An 18,578-nucleotide genomic window follows, 5' to 3' on the forward strand; every position below is an offset into this window, starting at 1 on the left:
TATCCCTTTCAGGAAGAAACTGTCCAACTATTAATAAAATATTCAACATGCCAGGTTCATCTCATTACACCAATGACTGTTATTGTGCAGAGAATCAGATGAGAGAGGGAGTCAAATCAAGACATGAGTGTTGAGAAGACAGATGTAGAGATTAAGACACTTGTTTCAAGGCACCATAGTTGTATGGATGGACTCTCCTTTGTAGAAAATGACTGGAGTCAATAGGGAGTGCCCCTGCTCCAGTTAAGGTGAAGGACCAAGAGCTAAAAATTCCTGGGTAATTGCTGTACATACCTGCCTCTTTGTACAAACTTGCCTTTTGTTACTAGCTACAAAAATGTGGAATTGCTTTTTTTGTAGCTAGCAATAAAGGGCAATGGTGGGTTAAGAGAAAGAGGCCTAACCTGTTTCTGTTCACTTTTTTTAAACTACAGCAAGTCTAATGAAATTGAAACTTATGGTTCATTAAATAGTTTCAGCATGATATTTTTTATTTTTAAGCCCCAATCTGAATGGAGTATTTAATTTTATCATTTTCAATGAACTTTTTTTCTTTTCTATTTAAACATTCCTCTCAACTGTTCTGACCATAAAAACCCTTTGTGTTAATGCAGGAGAGCCTGGAAATAAAACTAATGATTAAAAAACAAAACAAAATAAAACTAACTAGCCTCTTCATTATTAAAGGTGAAATGTTAAAAAATAGTAAATTAAAATTCTGAGGTTCTTTCTGATTTAAACTTTAACAAATTACTAACAGGTAAGAATTTCACAGTGTTGCCAGCTGTTACAATTTTGCCATAAATCTCATGATATTTAATGTTTTTCTTAAAGCCCTGGCCCTTGAAGACCTTTCATTAAGTGAGAATCAGTTTTTTGTTTGTTTTTAAAGTTTCTAGCCCTCATGATTGTGGAATACAAGCTTAAAAACGTGACCCAAGTACATCCTAGAGATTCAAAACCAGGAGGCAAAAAAAACTAACCCATTTTAAAAGATATGAATTGGGGGCCTCAGTCATGATTTTTGAATACTTGGTGCTGGCAATACTATATATGTCCTTTTAGGCAGCGATAAAATCATGGAATTTAGAGATTAAAAAAAACATACAGAGGGGCCTAATTCAAGACAGAGTTAATGGGGAGTTTTGCTAATGACTTTAATGGGATGATAAGATCAGTCTCCCAAGAATTCTCACTTGTTATGTACACTTTGAAAACTGCCTTTGGGGTGAATGCACCCAGCCTGATTAGGAACCCTCCTGCACAAGCTGTGAAGTGGCTTCAGAGCTGCTTCATAGAGGTTACTCCAGCATAGCGGCTGGACTAACCTCCATGGGCACTTACACTGCCTTCCACAATGCTGGTTAATGGTGAGAGGATTCACACAGTGGAAATCATCTGGACCCAACCATGTCCTACCCCATACCACAGGAAGCTCAGATAGAGTGGTGTGTCCCTACCACGTCATCCCTGTATCCAGCCCCTTCTGATTGTATGCAATGACTGTGCACCCCGTTCATTGCCAAGGAGCCCTCTGTCTCCATAGAAAGTGTTTGCTTTACCCTTTAGACAAATAGAATAGCAAATGGGAAATGGCTCAAGAGTACAATATCAATTAGCACACAGCTCAGCTACCTCCAACTTTGTTCATTAGTTATGCTTCTTCTCACAAACACCAGTGGTGTTCAACAGCTTGTCAGGATGCATGTCTTGTCTACAGCTGATTAGGCTGTACAGCAACACTTAAAAAAAACCACACAGCAATACATACATACTTTATTTTTAAATGGCTGCAAATATATCTGCCACTGTATGTTTTATGCCCTGATTTTTCTTCTCTAGTCACTTCTCCTGAGAAAACACCATTCCATCATTTTTTGTGGTTCAAAGCACTGGGGATTAAATCCATTAATCTTTCTAACACTCCGTTATTTACGGGGACTAAGCCAGTTACAGCTCTGGAACCATTTGACTTGCACAACCACATTTTATAATAATTTTTCTGGCAGCCCCATGTGACAAGCAGCACCCTCCTGGCCAATGAGAAAGAGACAAGATTGTCAACTCAGCTTCTTCATCACCCACAATGATTGCTATTGAATAAAACCTAGAGAGGCAGCACAGTTCCTCTCACAGGACGCCCATCCCCTGCAGGCTTGGACGCCAACAGTAACTTGTATATGGTTTTACAGTGCATAGCAGGAATAATTTTTCTGTATCTCAGCAAACTTTAGGGCTTGGGTGTGCATGGATGCACAGGGGTGGTGAAGGGCTGAGAGTCCCTGAGCACTAATATGCAGAGACTCCTCTTTGCTTACCACCCCTCAATACACGATACACCATCCACCCTAAAGGGGGCGTGGGGTTATTGCAGAAGGTACATTGCTGCTGCACACTAGGAAGCTCTTAACATACACTGTACCTCATATAGCTCCTTCAGGAGGCCCACAGAGCTCAGCACTTTTCACAGAGTGAGTGTAGGCTTATCCTCTCAAGGCAAAAAATCTGACTCTTTGCGTTTCTGGTCATCTGCCCCTGAGCTGTGGTAGGAGCCTCAGATTTCCCCGTCCCATATAACACATTCTGGTAGAAACATGTACACTGCCTTCTATCCCAGATCTTCACAACTACTCAAAGAGAAAGAGGCAAGATGTTACATTTGGGTTTAACCTATAATTAATATACAATAACCAGCATGGGTTCATAAAGAATAAATGTTGCCAGCCGAACTTGATTGCTTTGACAGAATCTCCAAATTAAAGTCTGAAGGGAATGTAGTACAGGCCATATGTTGGGATTTAATATCAACTCATAAAATCTTACTTGAAAAATTAATTCAAATTGCTTTGTGGAGGGGACATACACATTGAAAACTAGCTAAAAGTGTAACATCGGCAGTTTATCAAATGAGGGGGTGGGTGAGAGATCTCTTATGGGATATCAAAAATATCACCAATACCTGCTCTTATGTTTCATCCAAAGATATCAATGCAATTTACAAAGAGGGTCTGTATCATTAGTATCAGGGATCAGTATTAAGTCCTGGAGTATTTAAGATCTTTGTTAGTTATCTGGAAACATGTTAGTGAAATCTGTAGACAATGTTAAATTGGGAGAGTTGACTTCCAATCAAGACAGAGAAAATGCAGAGACCTAGAAAGATTAGAAATGTTCAAAATAACAAAATTCAGTTTGTAAGAGATACCAATTAATACAGCTGGGGGAAAACAATCTGAACTGTAATCTATAGGAGAGAGAAACTTGGATGAAGTAGTCCTCAGGTGATAGAGGACAGCAAATTAAACGTGTGTTTGGAGCAATATATGGCAGCCAGGAAAAGGACAATGTAATTTTGGGGGTATAAAGACTGAGGTCAGGTGTATTTAGAGCAAGGACCTAACAGTCACTCTCTCTGCGGTTCTGGTGCGACTGTACCTGGAATACTGTGTATATTTCTGAGCACCACGTATCAGAAAGATACTAACGAAGTGGAGGGAGTTCACACAAGAGCTACAACGGTGATCTGGGTTACTGACTGATGAGGAGAGATTAAAGGGGAGAGAGCAAGAGAGAGAGATGTTCGGCTAAGAGATGACAGAGTACCAAATATCTGAAGAGAGTGTAAACCCCCAACTGTTAAGTGGAAATAGTTAATTATTTATGGAAAAACAAGAGATCTACATTTTGGAAAGAAACATTTAGGCTGAGTATCAGGAGAAGCTTCCCCAGCCTAATACACTTTGCTCTCAAGAATGGTCTCTCAACAGCAGGGGTGGACTTTTAAACTTCTACTGAACAAACCATCAGGAAATGTTAAAGATGGATCAATCATACAACTAGCTGACATAAGATGAGCATTCCATCTAGCTTCTATTATCCTATGGTAGCTGTTTGCAGCCAATACCATTCTCCTACTGTGATCTCATGAGATCTCACAAGCTACCCAGGATCGGGCCAGGTATTTGAATGGAAGACCCACTCCCAAGGAAAGTCTTTTGTGGTTTGGGAAGTGGTGCTCAGAGATCCAGTAGGGCATTCCTTCATCTGAACTAGTACTGAATCATTGCCCCAGAATGGCATTATGGCAAGTAGTACACTTAAAAATGCTGCCTTCTGTGATGGTATGTAAAACTCAGGGCCCTGATCACTTACAGAGAGAAAAGAACCCATGACACCTTTTGCAGGATTGGAGACACTAGACCTAGTGTCCTAGCCAAATGCCAGTTTTGGTAGCTGCATTCTGCCTACCTACATTCCCCTGAAAATTTTAAGCAGAGATGATCTTATTCTTTGCTGCTTCCCGAGGGGTAGTGTAATGCTGCTGTGTAATGTTAAACAGTTGCCATGTTCCACACCAGGCCAGTGGTGGCTAAAGCAATTTATGTATATGCAAGTGCATAAAGCTCTTTACACAGAAAAGTACAATATAAACGTAAGATATTGTCATTGTTAAAAAATCGAATTCTGAGTTTGCTTTTTGTTCCAGATCAGAAGTGTAGTTTTGTTTTGCCCTTTTTTACTAAAAGCAATCCAGGTATGACTGTATAAAGCAACAAACATATCCAGTCAGTTGAGTGGATGCTCATCAGCCAAGCTGTAAAAAAAAGTCTGATCAGTATTTGTGCAACTCATTATTAGTGTTGGTAATTGGTACTTATTACAATTTTTCTGTTATACCTCTAAGTAATTCTATTCTAGAAAGAATAAGTATTAAAAACACCACACCTCCACCTTCTTCAAAAGAAGTAAACACTTTAAAGGCAGGTTAATTTGGGGGTCATTTGCTATTTTAACAAATATTTCCTCAGCAGCTGTAGGATTCTGCTGTATGTAACAGAAAGGAAAAATGTGGTCATACATCTGGAAAATACCTGATAAACACACATTAATCTAGCTTTCCACTTGAACTCTATTTATATTTCACTACAAAATCAGTTACAGTAACACATGTGCCCCCATCTGCTTCCTAGGACATTTCGATGAAGCATTTCCATAGTCTGTTTTCTGTCAATAAACTGAGCTACTAAAAATACAGTTCCATTCAGTTGCTATTTGGAAAGTAAAGAATGCTTTTTATAGAAACCCCTCCTCCGTGCCTGATGCTTTGCCGGCAAGCAGGGTCAGAACTACCAATCCAGCTCTCAGTTCTTGCTCTCTCAGACACAAGGACATTCAACTCATGTCAGGAAAGCAAAGAAACCTGTGACAATTAAAGATTTAAATATATAGTTGAAAGCTTTCCAAAGAGACAATGTACATAAGCCAGAGTTCCAGCTGCAAACTCAACCCAGTGATGGTCTTTGGCTAAGAAACAAAGCCAACTAGTGACAGGGCTTGCAAGGGTCAAGTCACTCACTGCCCAGGGTCATCTCGACACAGAGAATTTATAAGGAAGAAAGCCAAAGACCTTGGTCTTTCTTCTAAATGATTTACCAAAAGGAAAAACAGTACATAAGAAATAATAATGAATTCACACATTAAAAAAACAAAAACATGAGGGTCATGACAAAAACCCCTGGAAATTCCTGCCTAAGAATGAAAAGTAATAAGGTATAGTTTCAAGGTATAGCACACGGGGATTCAGTTGCATTACACCCATTGACCTGAATGAGAGTTACACAGCTAAGTCTCTGTGCACTACTTTGATAATTGACCCCTTTGACACACTTCTGTATGCTCTAACACCTACACACAACAAGTGTCCCTACACTATTTCCTCAGTGCACCCCATTATGCTGGTATGTTGGAGGACACAAATGGTTCATTTCCTCATTTAATGTGAATCTCTTAGCTTTTTTTGTTTTCTGTCACAGAAAATTCCTTTTCTTTGTTCACTTTTAAAATACCTCTTATACTTTGAGGCTGCAGAACCAAATGTGGTGAGACAGAGACAAATTTAGTCAGTGGTCTGCTACATGCCTGAGCAGATAAATGTAGTTCATGCTGCATAGTCCAACCAGGCACATGAGAATTTACTGCATTCACTAAAATAGGGCTGGCATGTGCACTGATTTTGTGTTAAAAACGAACTCCTTCAGCCACTGAAAGCTGCTATACATAAACTGACTTTCATCCCAATGACAATTCCACCCCCCGCCCCCAATAGGAACAGTTTGGGAGTAATGGCCTACACAAGTTAGTTTTGAAAACAGAATGTTGAGTCAGAAAAGCAAAACGTGTTTAAAATGATTGTGTGCTGGTTTCTCAAAATGTGTTTCGCATTCCACTGACGCAAATTTCTCCTCTGCATTTCAGTGGTTTCCAGATAGATTTGAGAAAATAAAATAGATTACACCACCCAACAGTATAGTAGAAAGGTTTAGTCAGCATGAGTTGGGATGACTGCATTTCTTAAGAGTAGCAAATCCACACACATACTATGCAGGTCATCCTAGATGAGTGCATGGGTGGTGTCAAAAGTGCAATTTAACAACATGGGTACTATCTCCACATAGGTGGTCGGGGGGGGTCTAAATATGACTGACTGGTCATTGGTACACAGCCTAAGTCATTTATGTTAATATATAGACTGCTGCAGATTGAGAGAGAAATACAACTTCACAGAAGAGGCAGAAGTAAGATGCAAGTAAATTCATATAACCCCCTGCAAGCAGTCATGCTAGTTTTTGGAAGATTTATGCATCTAAGAGAATTTAGAAAGGAACATTTAAATACAGTAAGTTTAGTTGAGTAACAGACAGCTGTTTTTATTAATATATTTAAGATATGTACCTATGGAACATGTTAAAATCCTAACACTTATTTAAATGACTGCAGATTTTAATCACTCATTCAAAACTGTTTGGTTTTCCATAATGATGGTGCAAATACAATAGTCACTTAGAGTCTCATCACTGAAGCAAAACCATTAGCATCTTGGCAGTTAGATTCAGATATCATCCTGTCGGAAGCTTTGAAACTTGAATCTGAGGAAAGTTGTGGGCCCTGCATTCACTGGGCTGAAATGTTTAATTTTGTAGTAGCCTGAACAGTCATAGAGCCAGAAGGATGGGGGTGGGGGGGTGGCGGGGTAGAGAGATGACAACTGTACACATGCTTTTCAGCACAGCAATACAAGAGGAAACAGCATACTTCTTCCCATGAACAAATAAATTTATTTAAGGAACATTTGCAGCTTAAATTTGCATTTATCAGCCTACCACTGGTGACAATTCTCTCATTCATAAGAGATATGTACTAATCGGTGACTCCAGTGGCATAATCCACCAGTATAAAACAAATTTTTATCTTGCTGTAATGCAAGCTTAACAATAAAATCATTTTAAGGTCTAATATTTAAACTCATTTTATAGTAAATTTCTTTGTAAGCTAAGTGCCTATTACAGCGGATTATAAAGTAGTTTTACAGTCTCTTATTATGGGTTCCAGTACTAGTAAAGTTTCAGAGTAACAGCCGTGTTAGTCTGTATTCGCAAAAAGAAAAGGAGTACTTGTAGCACCTTAGAGACTAACCAATTTATTTGAGCTACAGCTCACGAAAGCTCATGCTCAAATAAATTGGTTAGTCTCTAAGGTGCCACAAGTACTCCTTTTCTTTTTGCGAGTACTAGTAAACTCACTAAAAAAAACGAACAACCTTAGTAGCATTTCATATTCAGAGAAAATAAAGACTCCCAACTTCCTTTGTAAATGTACTAATTATCTTTGAAGTTTTACATTTTATTTCTACCTAGAACATAGTTACATCTTTCTAGTTTTATAACTTTTTTTTTTTTTTTTTTTTAAACAAACAGATTTTACACGGTAACAGACATAAGCAAAACATTCAGGTGAAGAATTCTGTATTGCTGCCAGTTTTCTTCTAGATGTAGAGACATTTTGAAAAACCTACTTTGCTCAGATTTTCATTTTTAAAAATCACCCCTAAAATAAAACAGTATCAATTTAATCAGTTTTTCATCTTTTAAATAGCTGAAAATTTATATGTGGATTATTTTAATTTCTTATGACAACATGGTTCATGTCTTATTGGCCATCTGACTGGCTAGCTAAACATAAAGAAGGCTCTGGCCATCTATGTCTCCTTCTAGTTAACATTATAAACAATTACAGTAGATGCTGGCTAATTCCCACTTGGCTAAACTGCAAAACTGATAATTCTTACAATTACCCAATGGTTTCATGCCACTTTTAAGCAAAGATTTAATAGCCAGGTCTCATAACTAACATTTCATTATGGTTACACCACAGTACAATACATTTACTTGTATAGTGTAATGTGTTACATAATTACAAGTACACTTGTCAAAATACAAGAACAGTGTATGTTTCCGATGCAGATTCATTGATTTTCTTTTTACCCAATGTGTATGCTTACTCCACAAAATTATTAATCCACAAAATTCAGCAACCCACAATGGGCTTCCCTGCTAAATTAATTAATTAATCACGATCTACTATGGCCTTGTCTACAGTATGGCTTAAGTCAATGTAAATTACATTGCTCAGGGGTGAAGCCCCCTTCTGAGCGAAGTAATTTACATCGACTTAACATGGTGTCTACAACACATTATGTTGGCGGGAGACGCTCTCCCATAGACATACCTTCCGCCTCTCGTTGAGGTGGATTAATTATGTAGACAGGAGAGTGCTCTCCCATCTACTTATTGAGGCTTCACCAGACGTGCTAAATTGACACCACTGAGCCGATCGATTGCAGAAGTGCCGATTTAGCACCGTAGTGAAGACAAACCCTATATGAAATGAAAAATAATCTGATTAGAGTTTCACTTCAGCTCTGGTGAAATTATATGGAATATCTAGGTTTGCCATCTGGAGAACAAATGAAAGTGATGCGATTGTTACCCACTACAAAATACTGTTTCTCTAATCAGTTGTCATTTTATATCAGCAGTGCAACAGGGAGTGGCCAGTCTGCCTAATACTCCCCAACCCATTCCAAAAGAGGGTGTATTAGGAGGCATGAAACAGAATAGAACAGAATAGAAGGTTTACCTGCAGTGTCAGGATGTCCTGCCTAGTAAAGGGTTCATCAGTCAGGAGATCCTTGTAGCTTTTCGTTTTTATGTTCAGCTGCTCAACTGCCTAACAACCAGGTGGAAAACAAGAAATTAAAATTTGAAATTATCTGCCAGGCAAATGCAAGACATCTTGCACCCTTTAAAAATACACAGGATGACATAAACAAATTAGAGACATTCACCTCCAATAGGTGATCACATTGTTTCACTGGGCTCCTTATTAATTTTGGAAAACATATGTATTTCTTTCCTAACCATTTGACTCAACAATCTCTAATAAAAAAATATTTTATTTAGGACTCTCTAGCTACATACATTGTTGCTACATGTTTTTAAACCAAATTCCACATAAGAATTTAAAGACAAGCACAAAAAGAAAATCCTGTCATCAGTTTTCTAGATTATAGTTAAAATGCACAGAACCACATTTTTATGTGTGGAGAAATATTAATCTCTAATTTAACAGGTGCAATGAAAGTGATTTATAAAATGGGCAGCAGTTTACAGCATGGTAGGAATCAACATCAAAGAAATACATTGTACTCCTGAACAAATAAAATAATCAAACCAGAATCACCACTACATCAAAGCATGGAAGACACAGCTTTACTTACAAGGAAAGAAACAGATGTACTCACACTCAAGTGCCTCCTCCTACCCAGAACCAAAATAGGTAACATTTTTTCTGCTACTTTAAAAGTCTAGAAATGAATTTACGGCTTATATAACCTAGGAATAAAATTACACTGGAGAGAGTGATGTCTAATGCGAGCAAATCTGTGCAAGTTTTCCCCACACATCTGCTCAGCTGAGGTCTCTTTAACAGGGTATGCAAATTTTGGCAAAATGGGTAGCAGTTCTACTATATGGGCAAGCATCAATTAAGGACTAGGCTGCTAAATCATTTTTACTTGTAATCAAAACAAACTAGTATCCATGTTTCCAGAAGAGAATAGCAAGTATTCTAACCCAGTCTCATCTGTTCCCCTAACTAGAGATTTTAAAACGTGCAATGCCATTTAGGATTGGGAGAAGATATTGAGGTGGGGGTTTTTTTTGGTGAATTTAGCCCCTTTTCTTGTTTGCAATTGTCCAAACTGATTTTTTTTTTTATTTGAAATTTCAGTATTTCAAACAGTTTGATGTCTGTTTTGTGTGAACAAATTCCAGCCTGTGGACTGTTCACAAATGTTCACTGCATGTATTTCTTACAACAGTGGTTCTCAATCAGGGATACGTGTACCACTGGGGGTACACAGAGGTCTTCTAGAGGGTACATGAACTCATCTAAATATTTGCCTAGTTTTACTACAGGCTACATAAAAAGCCTAGCAAAGTCAGTACAAACTAAAATTTAATACAGATAAAATGAGAAAGTAAGGAATTTTTCAGTACTAATGTGCTGTGACACTTGTACTTTTTGTGTCTGATTTTGTAAGCAAGCAGTTTTTAAAGTTAGGTGAAAGTTAGGGCATGCAAGACAAATCAGACTCCTGAAAGGGGTACAGTAGTCTGGAAATGCTGAGACCCACGGTATTACAATCCTGGATAGTCAAGCTGTGTACATGCTCACCCAAAGGTTTGAAACTGATTGTATTGCAAACAAACCTTTGTTCACACAAATGTTCACAGAATGTGAATAAAAAGTTGAGAAATGCAGTTCACGTGAAGCTCTCAAATGTCCACTAATAAGTTATCTATTTTTCTCCAACTCCAGTTAAAATATTCTTGCTTACTAAAGAAAATTAGAAACAGCCAATCTGCCCTTTGTGCATGGATATATATTAGAAAGAAATGTTGTTGGCTGCACAGAAGAGTTGTTTGTTCATTCAACTGAAAATGAATCAGGAGTGTGACAGTGAGTCAGGAGTTAAGCATTCTGACCTACAACTCTCTCTCAGGCTCAGCTACATGCAGCTTACTCAAATGACAGGCTTTAAAAGTAATATGCATCTTAAATCATTCGGAATGTCCATAAGGAGTGAAATTCATCCTTGTGAAAAAGCCAAGGGCCTCAGCTCCATTTCAGACCTATTTTGAAGACTTAAATGGAACCTCAGTGGTGTATAGGCCTCTTGCTGGCCCGAGGCACAGGGGTCGATTCCACCCTATTGGAGATAGCGTGGCATACAGCAGGGAACTAGAATTACTTGGATTCTATTCCCCATGCTGCTCCTAGTTTGCTGCATGACCTTAGGGAAGCCTCTTCACTTCTATGTGCCTCAGCTTCCCTGTCTGCAACACAGGGACAACACTTACCCACCTCTGTAAAGCTCTTTGAGAGCCCTGAACGAAAGATGCTACAAGTGTAAACCATTAACACTGAAATGCAATGGTGAGCCTACCTCATAAGCAAATACATTTCCAGTCGTCTTGATAGCCACTATATGGGAGTTATTGGTGAAGACAGTGAAGAGCACTGGACAATGGTAATTACCTGTGGGGGAGGAGGGGAAAAAAACAAAAAACAAATTCTGCATGAGTTTCTTATGGTTGTTTAGACAAATGGAATGGTTGCTTTAGTTGCCTTTGTGAAGAATATTTACATTCTTTCTATAAAACAAATGCATTTTTCATGTTCAGTGTACAATTTATGGTCTTTTTAATTCATGCTTTGTTTCTCTAGTACTTGGGGGTGGGTGAGGTAGAATGACACCTAGAAGTATTATAAACCAAGAGAGAAAAATGGGTCTTTGAAGTCCACCATCCAGTAGCCAGCAATATAGCACGTCACATAATGGGGTTGCTGTCTACTCAGTATCACAATATAAATATCGTAATAACCAAGACACTCTTGTTGAGTGTAACTTCTCACTACCCCCACCACCCTGTTTTCAGCCTCGTTCTCAGGAACATATCTTGGTTTATATCCAGCAGAGGTTCAGATGAGATGGTGCCCTTTGCAGGTTCTGCTGGTCAGAAAAGACAGCACTTCGTATTCTATCTCAGTAAACAGAATTCCATTAAACCTAAGCACATGCTTTTCAATAAAGAACCTGGCTTCAGCTCAAATTGAGCTGTAAATTTTCCTAAGAGGGTCAGCATAAATATTAAACACATCTTACCTAAAGATAGTGATGAAAGCCAACGGATCAAGAAAATGTATGGATAAACTTGGCAGAAAGCAATTAGAAGATTATTATTAATTCTTGATCAGTTTGCTAGATTGGGAATTCGGAAACAGCTTTGGCTCATTTGATTCTTTTCCTACTAATTACAATCTGATCAATCAAAAACAGCAGGGAGAATTGAATAAAGATAGCTAAAAGCACTACCAAGACAGGACAGGGAAGCTCCTACAGATATCACCCACTAGAGTCACCCAGAAATAGTGCTCCAATCTCAGACTTGTAAAAGCAAGGATAAGAAATTTTGGGAATTTTTTATTGATTAATCTACCCAAAACTGAAGGAAAGTTCTGTACTTTATGAGAATGTGTACGCTTCAGAGGCAAATTTAGAAGGTGTTTTATGACAGGGGCGGCACTACTTTGTCCCACTGAGGGACACACAAGCAAGCTACCTAGAGCCTGAGGCCTGCCCCCAGTTGCCTAAAATAAAGGAAACTGCAGCTGCTTTAATCTTTAATACAGAGGAGCACTCCATGAAGACAGTGCTCCATCTTGATCTGAATGGAAGATGCTCAGATAAAGACAGAGCATTACATGGCTTTTCCTGTAACCACTCCTCACCCGACTTTCTATATGAAAGAGGAGAACAGACACCTGGGCATGTGTTAAAATTCCATGAGCCAGGTTTTAAGAAATGCCTGCTGTCAGACAGAAATAAAGATCAAGTCTCTTCCTTTCATATTGTAGCCTTTTACTTCATCTAGCGCCACCCAATGGGCTCTTCTTAAAAAAAGGCTGTTTGGAAAGTTCACGGCTACCGTAAACTCGCCTGTGTTATTATTGGTACAGTATTAGTGCCTGTGCCCCCCAGCTGTGGAGCAGGACCCCACTGTGTTAGCACCCTACTAACACGAAACAAGAGCATGATCCCTGCCCCAAAGTGCTTCAGCCTGCTAGCACGCACTTTGGCACCGATGATACAGCTAGCTACATATATCCCACAGTACTGCCAGGTGCTTCCCCCCACCCACCCATTCCACCAGTCTTGGCTGGCAGCCTGCACTTCAGTATACACTTGCCAGTTCACCCACAACCTCAGGAGAGAAGGGTTAACTGAAAGCGACTCGTCTTTCCCTTGCAGATGGCAAGGGCTCTCTCACCCATGGCAGCTCACGATGTAGTTCATGTACAATGAGTTGCTCTGACACGAGAGCATTTCACAGTAGATAAGACTCTTTTCCTCTAAGTGTAACTGGTTCTGAGGAGCAACTCCATCATATTTATTAGTTTCAGTTCCTGCTACCATAAGCAAATTCTCCCTCCTGACCAGCAATGTCAGGAGTGAAATTGCAATCAGTTCACAGTAATAGGGCCCATGCTCTAAGAATTGGTTACTGAATCTCCAAGCCACATGTAAACTCTTAGCAGTTTTCCCCAAAGCCAATACACTGTTAAAGCTGAGAATTTATTCCTCCTCCAAAAGAAGGGACATTACTTCAGCTACAAATTTACACTCTAAAAAGTGAGGAAATTCTACTATACGGATCCAGCTCCAGCCTTAATGCCCCATAACCTCATGTTCTCCCTTCCACACACAGATCAGAGACCTCCCTTTGCTCTTACCACTCTCTCATTCAGAATGAAACACTCCCCAAACTATCCGCCCCCTCCAGCAATCATCCCCTACCCTAAAAGGTTTAGTTGTCAATAGTCACACCAAACAACATTTTCAAGAGATACTAGTGATTTACCTGAGACACCATATAAAGGGACCTGGTTGGCACAAAGTGCACTCTCTGAAAATCAGGCCCCTTTAGGGTCTCTCAGGTTGGGCACCCAAACACTGAAGCACGCAAAATCACCAGTCCTTTTTTGAAAAGCTGGGTCCCTATCTCCAACCTCCTTTTCTGGGGAAAATCAGAGGGTGGAGCTAACCAGGCTCCCATATCCGACCCATTCCAGCATGCCTGACTTCTTACAATCAGGCTGAGGCATGGCATGGGAACAATTTTGGTGACAGTGATGGACCACCTCAGATAGCCCGGGACAGAGACACACACACCTACTAGAAGGGGAGCTCTTCTTCATTATTCTAGGATGAGGAGCCTAACCCTAAATCCTATGCCTTTTTAGTTATACCCCTACTCCTGATGTATGATGCACATTATTATATACCCTGGACCCCTAAGAATGTTCTAATCTTTGCCTGCACAAGCTAATTCACCTGAAAAAGGTTAAAGAATTACAATATGCATAACTACGTTTAGAAACAAACTATGTTCCAACATGTCTCATGTACTTTGCCCCTGGAGGAATGCATTCATTTCAAGGATGACTTTTCGAAAGCAATCTTACTGAACTATGGGAGAGCAAAAAATGGTGAGAACGCCTTTAAAAACACACCTTCTTCCTCCCACACTTTACTCTTCGGCCTGCAATTCTTGTAATATTTAAATTAAAAATTCACCTTTGGGTTGAGATTAAGCATAAAATATTGCAGCCCAAAGGATACTGTTTTGCAAAAAGTTGTAAGTGGAGAAAAATCAGAGTTCACGATGAAATGGCTCCTTTATACTTAAGAGTCTCTATTATGACGCCTTAATATTCTAAGCTTGTCATTTTAATTGAGCTAATCCCACTCGCGTTAACGGTAGCTGTATAGCTAAATGCCCTGAATCGTGAACTGAAAATATAACGGCCAGGATTTCCAAACGTCACCTCCATTTTGGCGTGTCCAACTCGAGATCCCCAAAAGCCGCCCAATTTTCAGAAAGTACTGAGCTGGAGCTATAGTAAGTTGTGCACCGAAAAATTGCTATTCGGTTTTTAAAACCTTTATCAATTTGTTGATGTCTTACCGCTTATGACAATGTTGTAAAGGCATTAAGATTTGTCATTTGAATGCAGAACGCTAAAGAAATGTGTTACCAATCATAGAACTCTTATGACAGACAGTGTGGTCTAGTGGATTTAGCTAAGGATTTAGGAGATACAAACTTCTAAATTCTAATCCCATCTCTAATGCCTAGAGCCCTTCTTGCCTACATTTTCCCCTCAGGAAAGAGATGATGATCATTACCTGCTTCAGAGGTTTTATAAATTAATGGTTGTAAAGTTATTAGAACATATAACATGCAAAGTATTATTAATCAATCTATAATTGTCTCCCTTATCTTACTGGTGGTCCTGGATTGATCCTTGATTTTACGTTTCTAAACCAGCAGAAGCACAATCACAGGCTCTTCTCTAACAGGTTGTTATTCGGAAGACGCCATGAACAAGTTCCTCAGAAAACAATTATCCTGAGTTGTCAAATGATTTATTGAGCATTTTGCCCCCAATTTTACCAGTGTCTTCAAAATGGAGTTCAAATCATGGAAGACTGATAAGGAGGATCAGTGAGGTCTGCTGAGTCACAACACCCCCTGGACTTACAACAAGCTCTATCAACTTCTACATGAGGGTCTCCCTTTCCCACAATAAGAAAAGGAGGACTTGTGGCACCTTAGAGACTAACCAATTTATTAGAGCATAAGCTTTCGTGAGCTACAGCTCACTTCCTCAGATGCATATCGTGGAAACTGCAGCAGGCTTTATATATACACAGAGAATATGAAACAATACCTACTCCCACCCCACTGTCCTGCTGGTAATAGCTTATCTAAAGTGATCATCAGGTGGGCCATTTTCAGCACAAATCCAGGTTTTCTCACCCTCCACCCCCCCACACAAATTCACTCTCCTGCTGGTGCTAGCCCATCCAAAGTGACAACTCTTTACATAATCAAGTCGGGCTATTTCCTGCATAGATCAAGGTTTTCTCACATCCCCCCCACCCCCATACACACACAAACTCACTCTCCTGCTGGTAATAGCTCATCTAAACTGACCATTCTCCAGGTTTAAATCCAAGTTAAACCAGAACATCGGGGGGGGGGGGGGGGGGTAGGAAAAAACAAGAGGAAACAGGCTACCTTGCATAATGACTTAGCCACTCCCAGTCTCTATTTAAGCCTAAATTAATAGTATCCAATTTGCAAATGAATTCCAATTCAGCAGTTTCTCGCTGGAGTCTGGATTTGAAGTTTTTTTGTTTTAAGATAGCGACCTTCATGTCTGTGATTGCGTGACCAGAGAGATTGAAGTGTTCTCCGACTGGTTTATGAATGTTATAATTCTTGACATCTGATTTGTGTCCATTTATTCTTTTACGTAGAGACTGTCCAGTTTGACCAATGTATATGGCAGAGGGGCATTGCTGGCACATGATGGCATATATCACATTGGTGGATGTGCAGGTGAACGAGCCTCTGATAGTGTGGCTGATGTTATTAGGCCCTGTGATGGTGTCCCCTGAATAGATATGTGGGCACAATTGGCAACGGGCTTTGTTGCAAGGATAAGTTCCTGGGTTAGTGGTTCTGTTGTGTGGTATGTGGTTGTTGGTGAGTATTTGCTTCAGGTTGCGGGGCTGTCTGTAGGCAAGGACTGGCCTGTCTCCCAAGATTTGTGAAAGTGTTGGGTCATCCTTTAGGATAGGCTGTAGATCCTTAATAATGCGTTGGAGGAGTTTTAGTTGGGAGCTGAAGGTGACGGCTAGCGGCGTTCTGTTATTTTCTTTGTTAGGCCTGTCCTGTAGTAGGTAACTTCTGGGAACTCTTCTGGCTCTATCAATCCGTTTCTTTACTTCTGCAGGTGGGTATTGTAGTTGTAAGAAAGCTTGACAGAGATCTTGTAGGTGTTTGTCTCTGTCTGAGGGGTTGGAGCAAATGCGGTTGTATCGCAGAGCTTGGCTGTAGACGATGGATCGTGTGGTGTGGTCAGGGTGAAAGCTGGAGGCATGCAGGTAGGAATAGCGGTCAGTAGGTTTCCGGTATAGGGTGGTGTTTATGTGACCATTGTTTATTAGCACTGTAGTGTCCAGGAAGTGGATCTCTTGTGTGGACTGGACCAGGCTGAGGTTGGTGGTGGGATGGAAATTGTTGAAATCATGGTGGAATTCCTCAAGGGCTTCTTTTCCATGGGTCCAGATGATGAAGATGTCATCAATATAGCGCAAGTAGAGTAGGGGCTTTAGGGGACGAGAGCTGAGGAAGCGTTGTTCTAAATCAGCCATAAAAATGTTGGCATACTGTGGGGCCATGCGGGTACCCATAGCAGTGCCGCTGATCTGAAGGTATACATTGTCCCCAAATGTGAAGTAGTTATGGGTAAGGACAAAGTCACAAAGTTCAGCTTTCAGGGCCTAATAACATCAGCCACACTATCAGAGGCTCGTTCACCTGCACATCCACCAATGTGATATATGCCATCATGTGCCAGCAATGCCCCTCTGCCATATACATTGGTCAAACTGGACAGTCTCTACGTAAAAGAATAAATGGACACAAATCAGATGTCAAGAATTATAACATTCATAAACCAGTCGGAGAACACTTCAATCTCTCTGGTCACGCAATCACAGACATGAAGGTCGCTATCTTAAAACAAAAAAACTTCAAATCCAGACTCCAGCGAGAAACTGCTGAATTGGAATTCATTTGCAAATTGGATACTATTAATTTAGGCTTAAATAGAGACTGGGAGTGGCTAAGTCATTATGCAAGGTAGCCAGTTTCCTCTTGTTTTTTCCTACCCCCCCCCCCACAGATGTTCTGGTTTAACTTGGATTTAAACTTGAAGAGTGGTCAGTTTGGATGAGCTATTACCAGCAGGAGAGTGAATTTGTGTGTGTATGGGGGTGGGGGGGATGTGAGAAAACCTGGATTTGTGCAGGAAATAGCCCAACTTGATTGTCATGCACTTTGTGTAAAGAGTTGTCACTTTGGATGGGCTATCACCAGCAGGAGAGTGAATTTGTGTGGGGGGGTGGAGGGTGAGAAAACCTGGATTTGTGCTGAAAATGGCCCACCTGATGATCACTTTAGATAAGCTATTACCAGCAGGACAGTGGGGTGGGAGTAGGTATTGTTTCATATTCTCTGTGTATATATAAAGCCTGCTGCAGTTTCCACGATATGCATCTGAGGAAGTGAGCTGTAGCTCACGAAAGCTTATGCTCTAATAAATTGGTTAGTCTCTAAGGTGCCACAAGTACTCCTTTTCTTTTTGCGAATACAGACTAACACGGCTGTTACTCTGAAACCTTTCCCACAATGTTACTATATCCTTAGCGAAGGTAGCATTTCCCTTTCCCTTGGTCTTTTAAAACCCAGAGACTATTCCACTGAATTGACTGGGAAGCTGGGGAATAAGTAGCATGGGAAAATTAACATCTTTTCCAGGCTAATGTGCTTCTAATTCTGCTGTGACATAACACTGCAACATTAATGAAGACTTTATTCTTTTATATTCTGTTGCACATTATCTCAGAATACTAAAGTAAGCCAGGGTTAAGGTACAGGCTCAGATTCTTGTAGTAAATTGGCTATAGTAGTTATGGGTATCGGTTAAAGATAACACACCATGTAATTTCATCCTTCCAGAAACACTTACTCTCATCATGT

The 18,578-nt window shown here is 40.0% G+C and overlaps 1 protein-coding gene across 7 annotated transcripts in view; it reads right to left on the minus strand.

The window, feature by feature from the left end:
• The window catches only part of PPIL2 (peptidylprolyl isomerase like 2), a 116,033-nt gene that overhangs the window by 68,284 nt on the left and 29,171 nt on the right, over window positions 1–18,578 (minus strand). For 6 of the 7 annotated variants that reach the window (XR_012155048.2, XM_073312715.2, XM_073312716.2 and 3 more), the window contains exons 7-8: window positions 11,348–11,439; window positions 8,977–9,066 (exon numbers count right to left, since the gene is read on the minus strand). The exons of the other annotated variant lie outside the window; for it this stretch is intronic. Coding sequence is in view for 5 of the 6 variants with exons in the window: in XM_073312715.2 (XP_073168816.1) it covers window positions 8,977–9,066; window positions 11,348–11,439 (182 nt within the window). In the remaining variant the exon portion in view is untranslated. The remainder of the gene's footprint in view (window positions 1–8,976; window positions 9,067–11,347; window positions 11,440–18,578) is intronic. 7 annotated transcript variants of the gene reach the window in all.

Source organism: Lepidochelys kempii, chromosome 15 (genome assembly GCF_965140285.1).
Source record: "Lepidochelys kempii isolate rLepKem1 chromosome 15, rLepKem1.hap1, whole genome shotgun sequence".
In the NCBI taxonomy this organism is placed as follows: Eukaryota; Metazoa; Chordata; order Testudines; family Cheloniidae; genus Lepidochelys; species Lepidochelys kempii.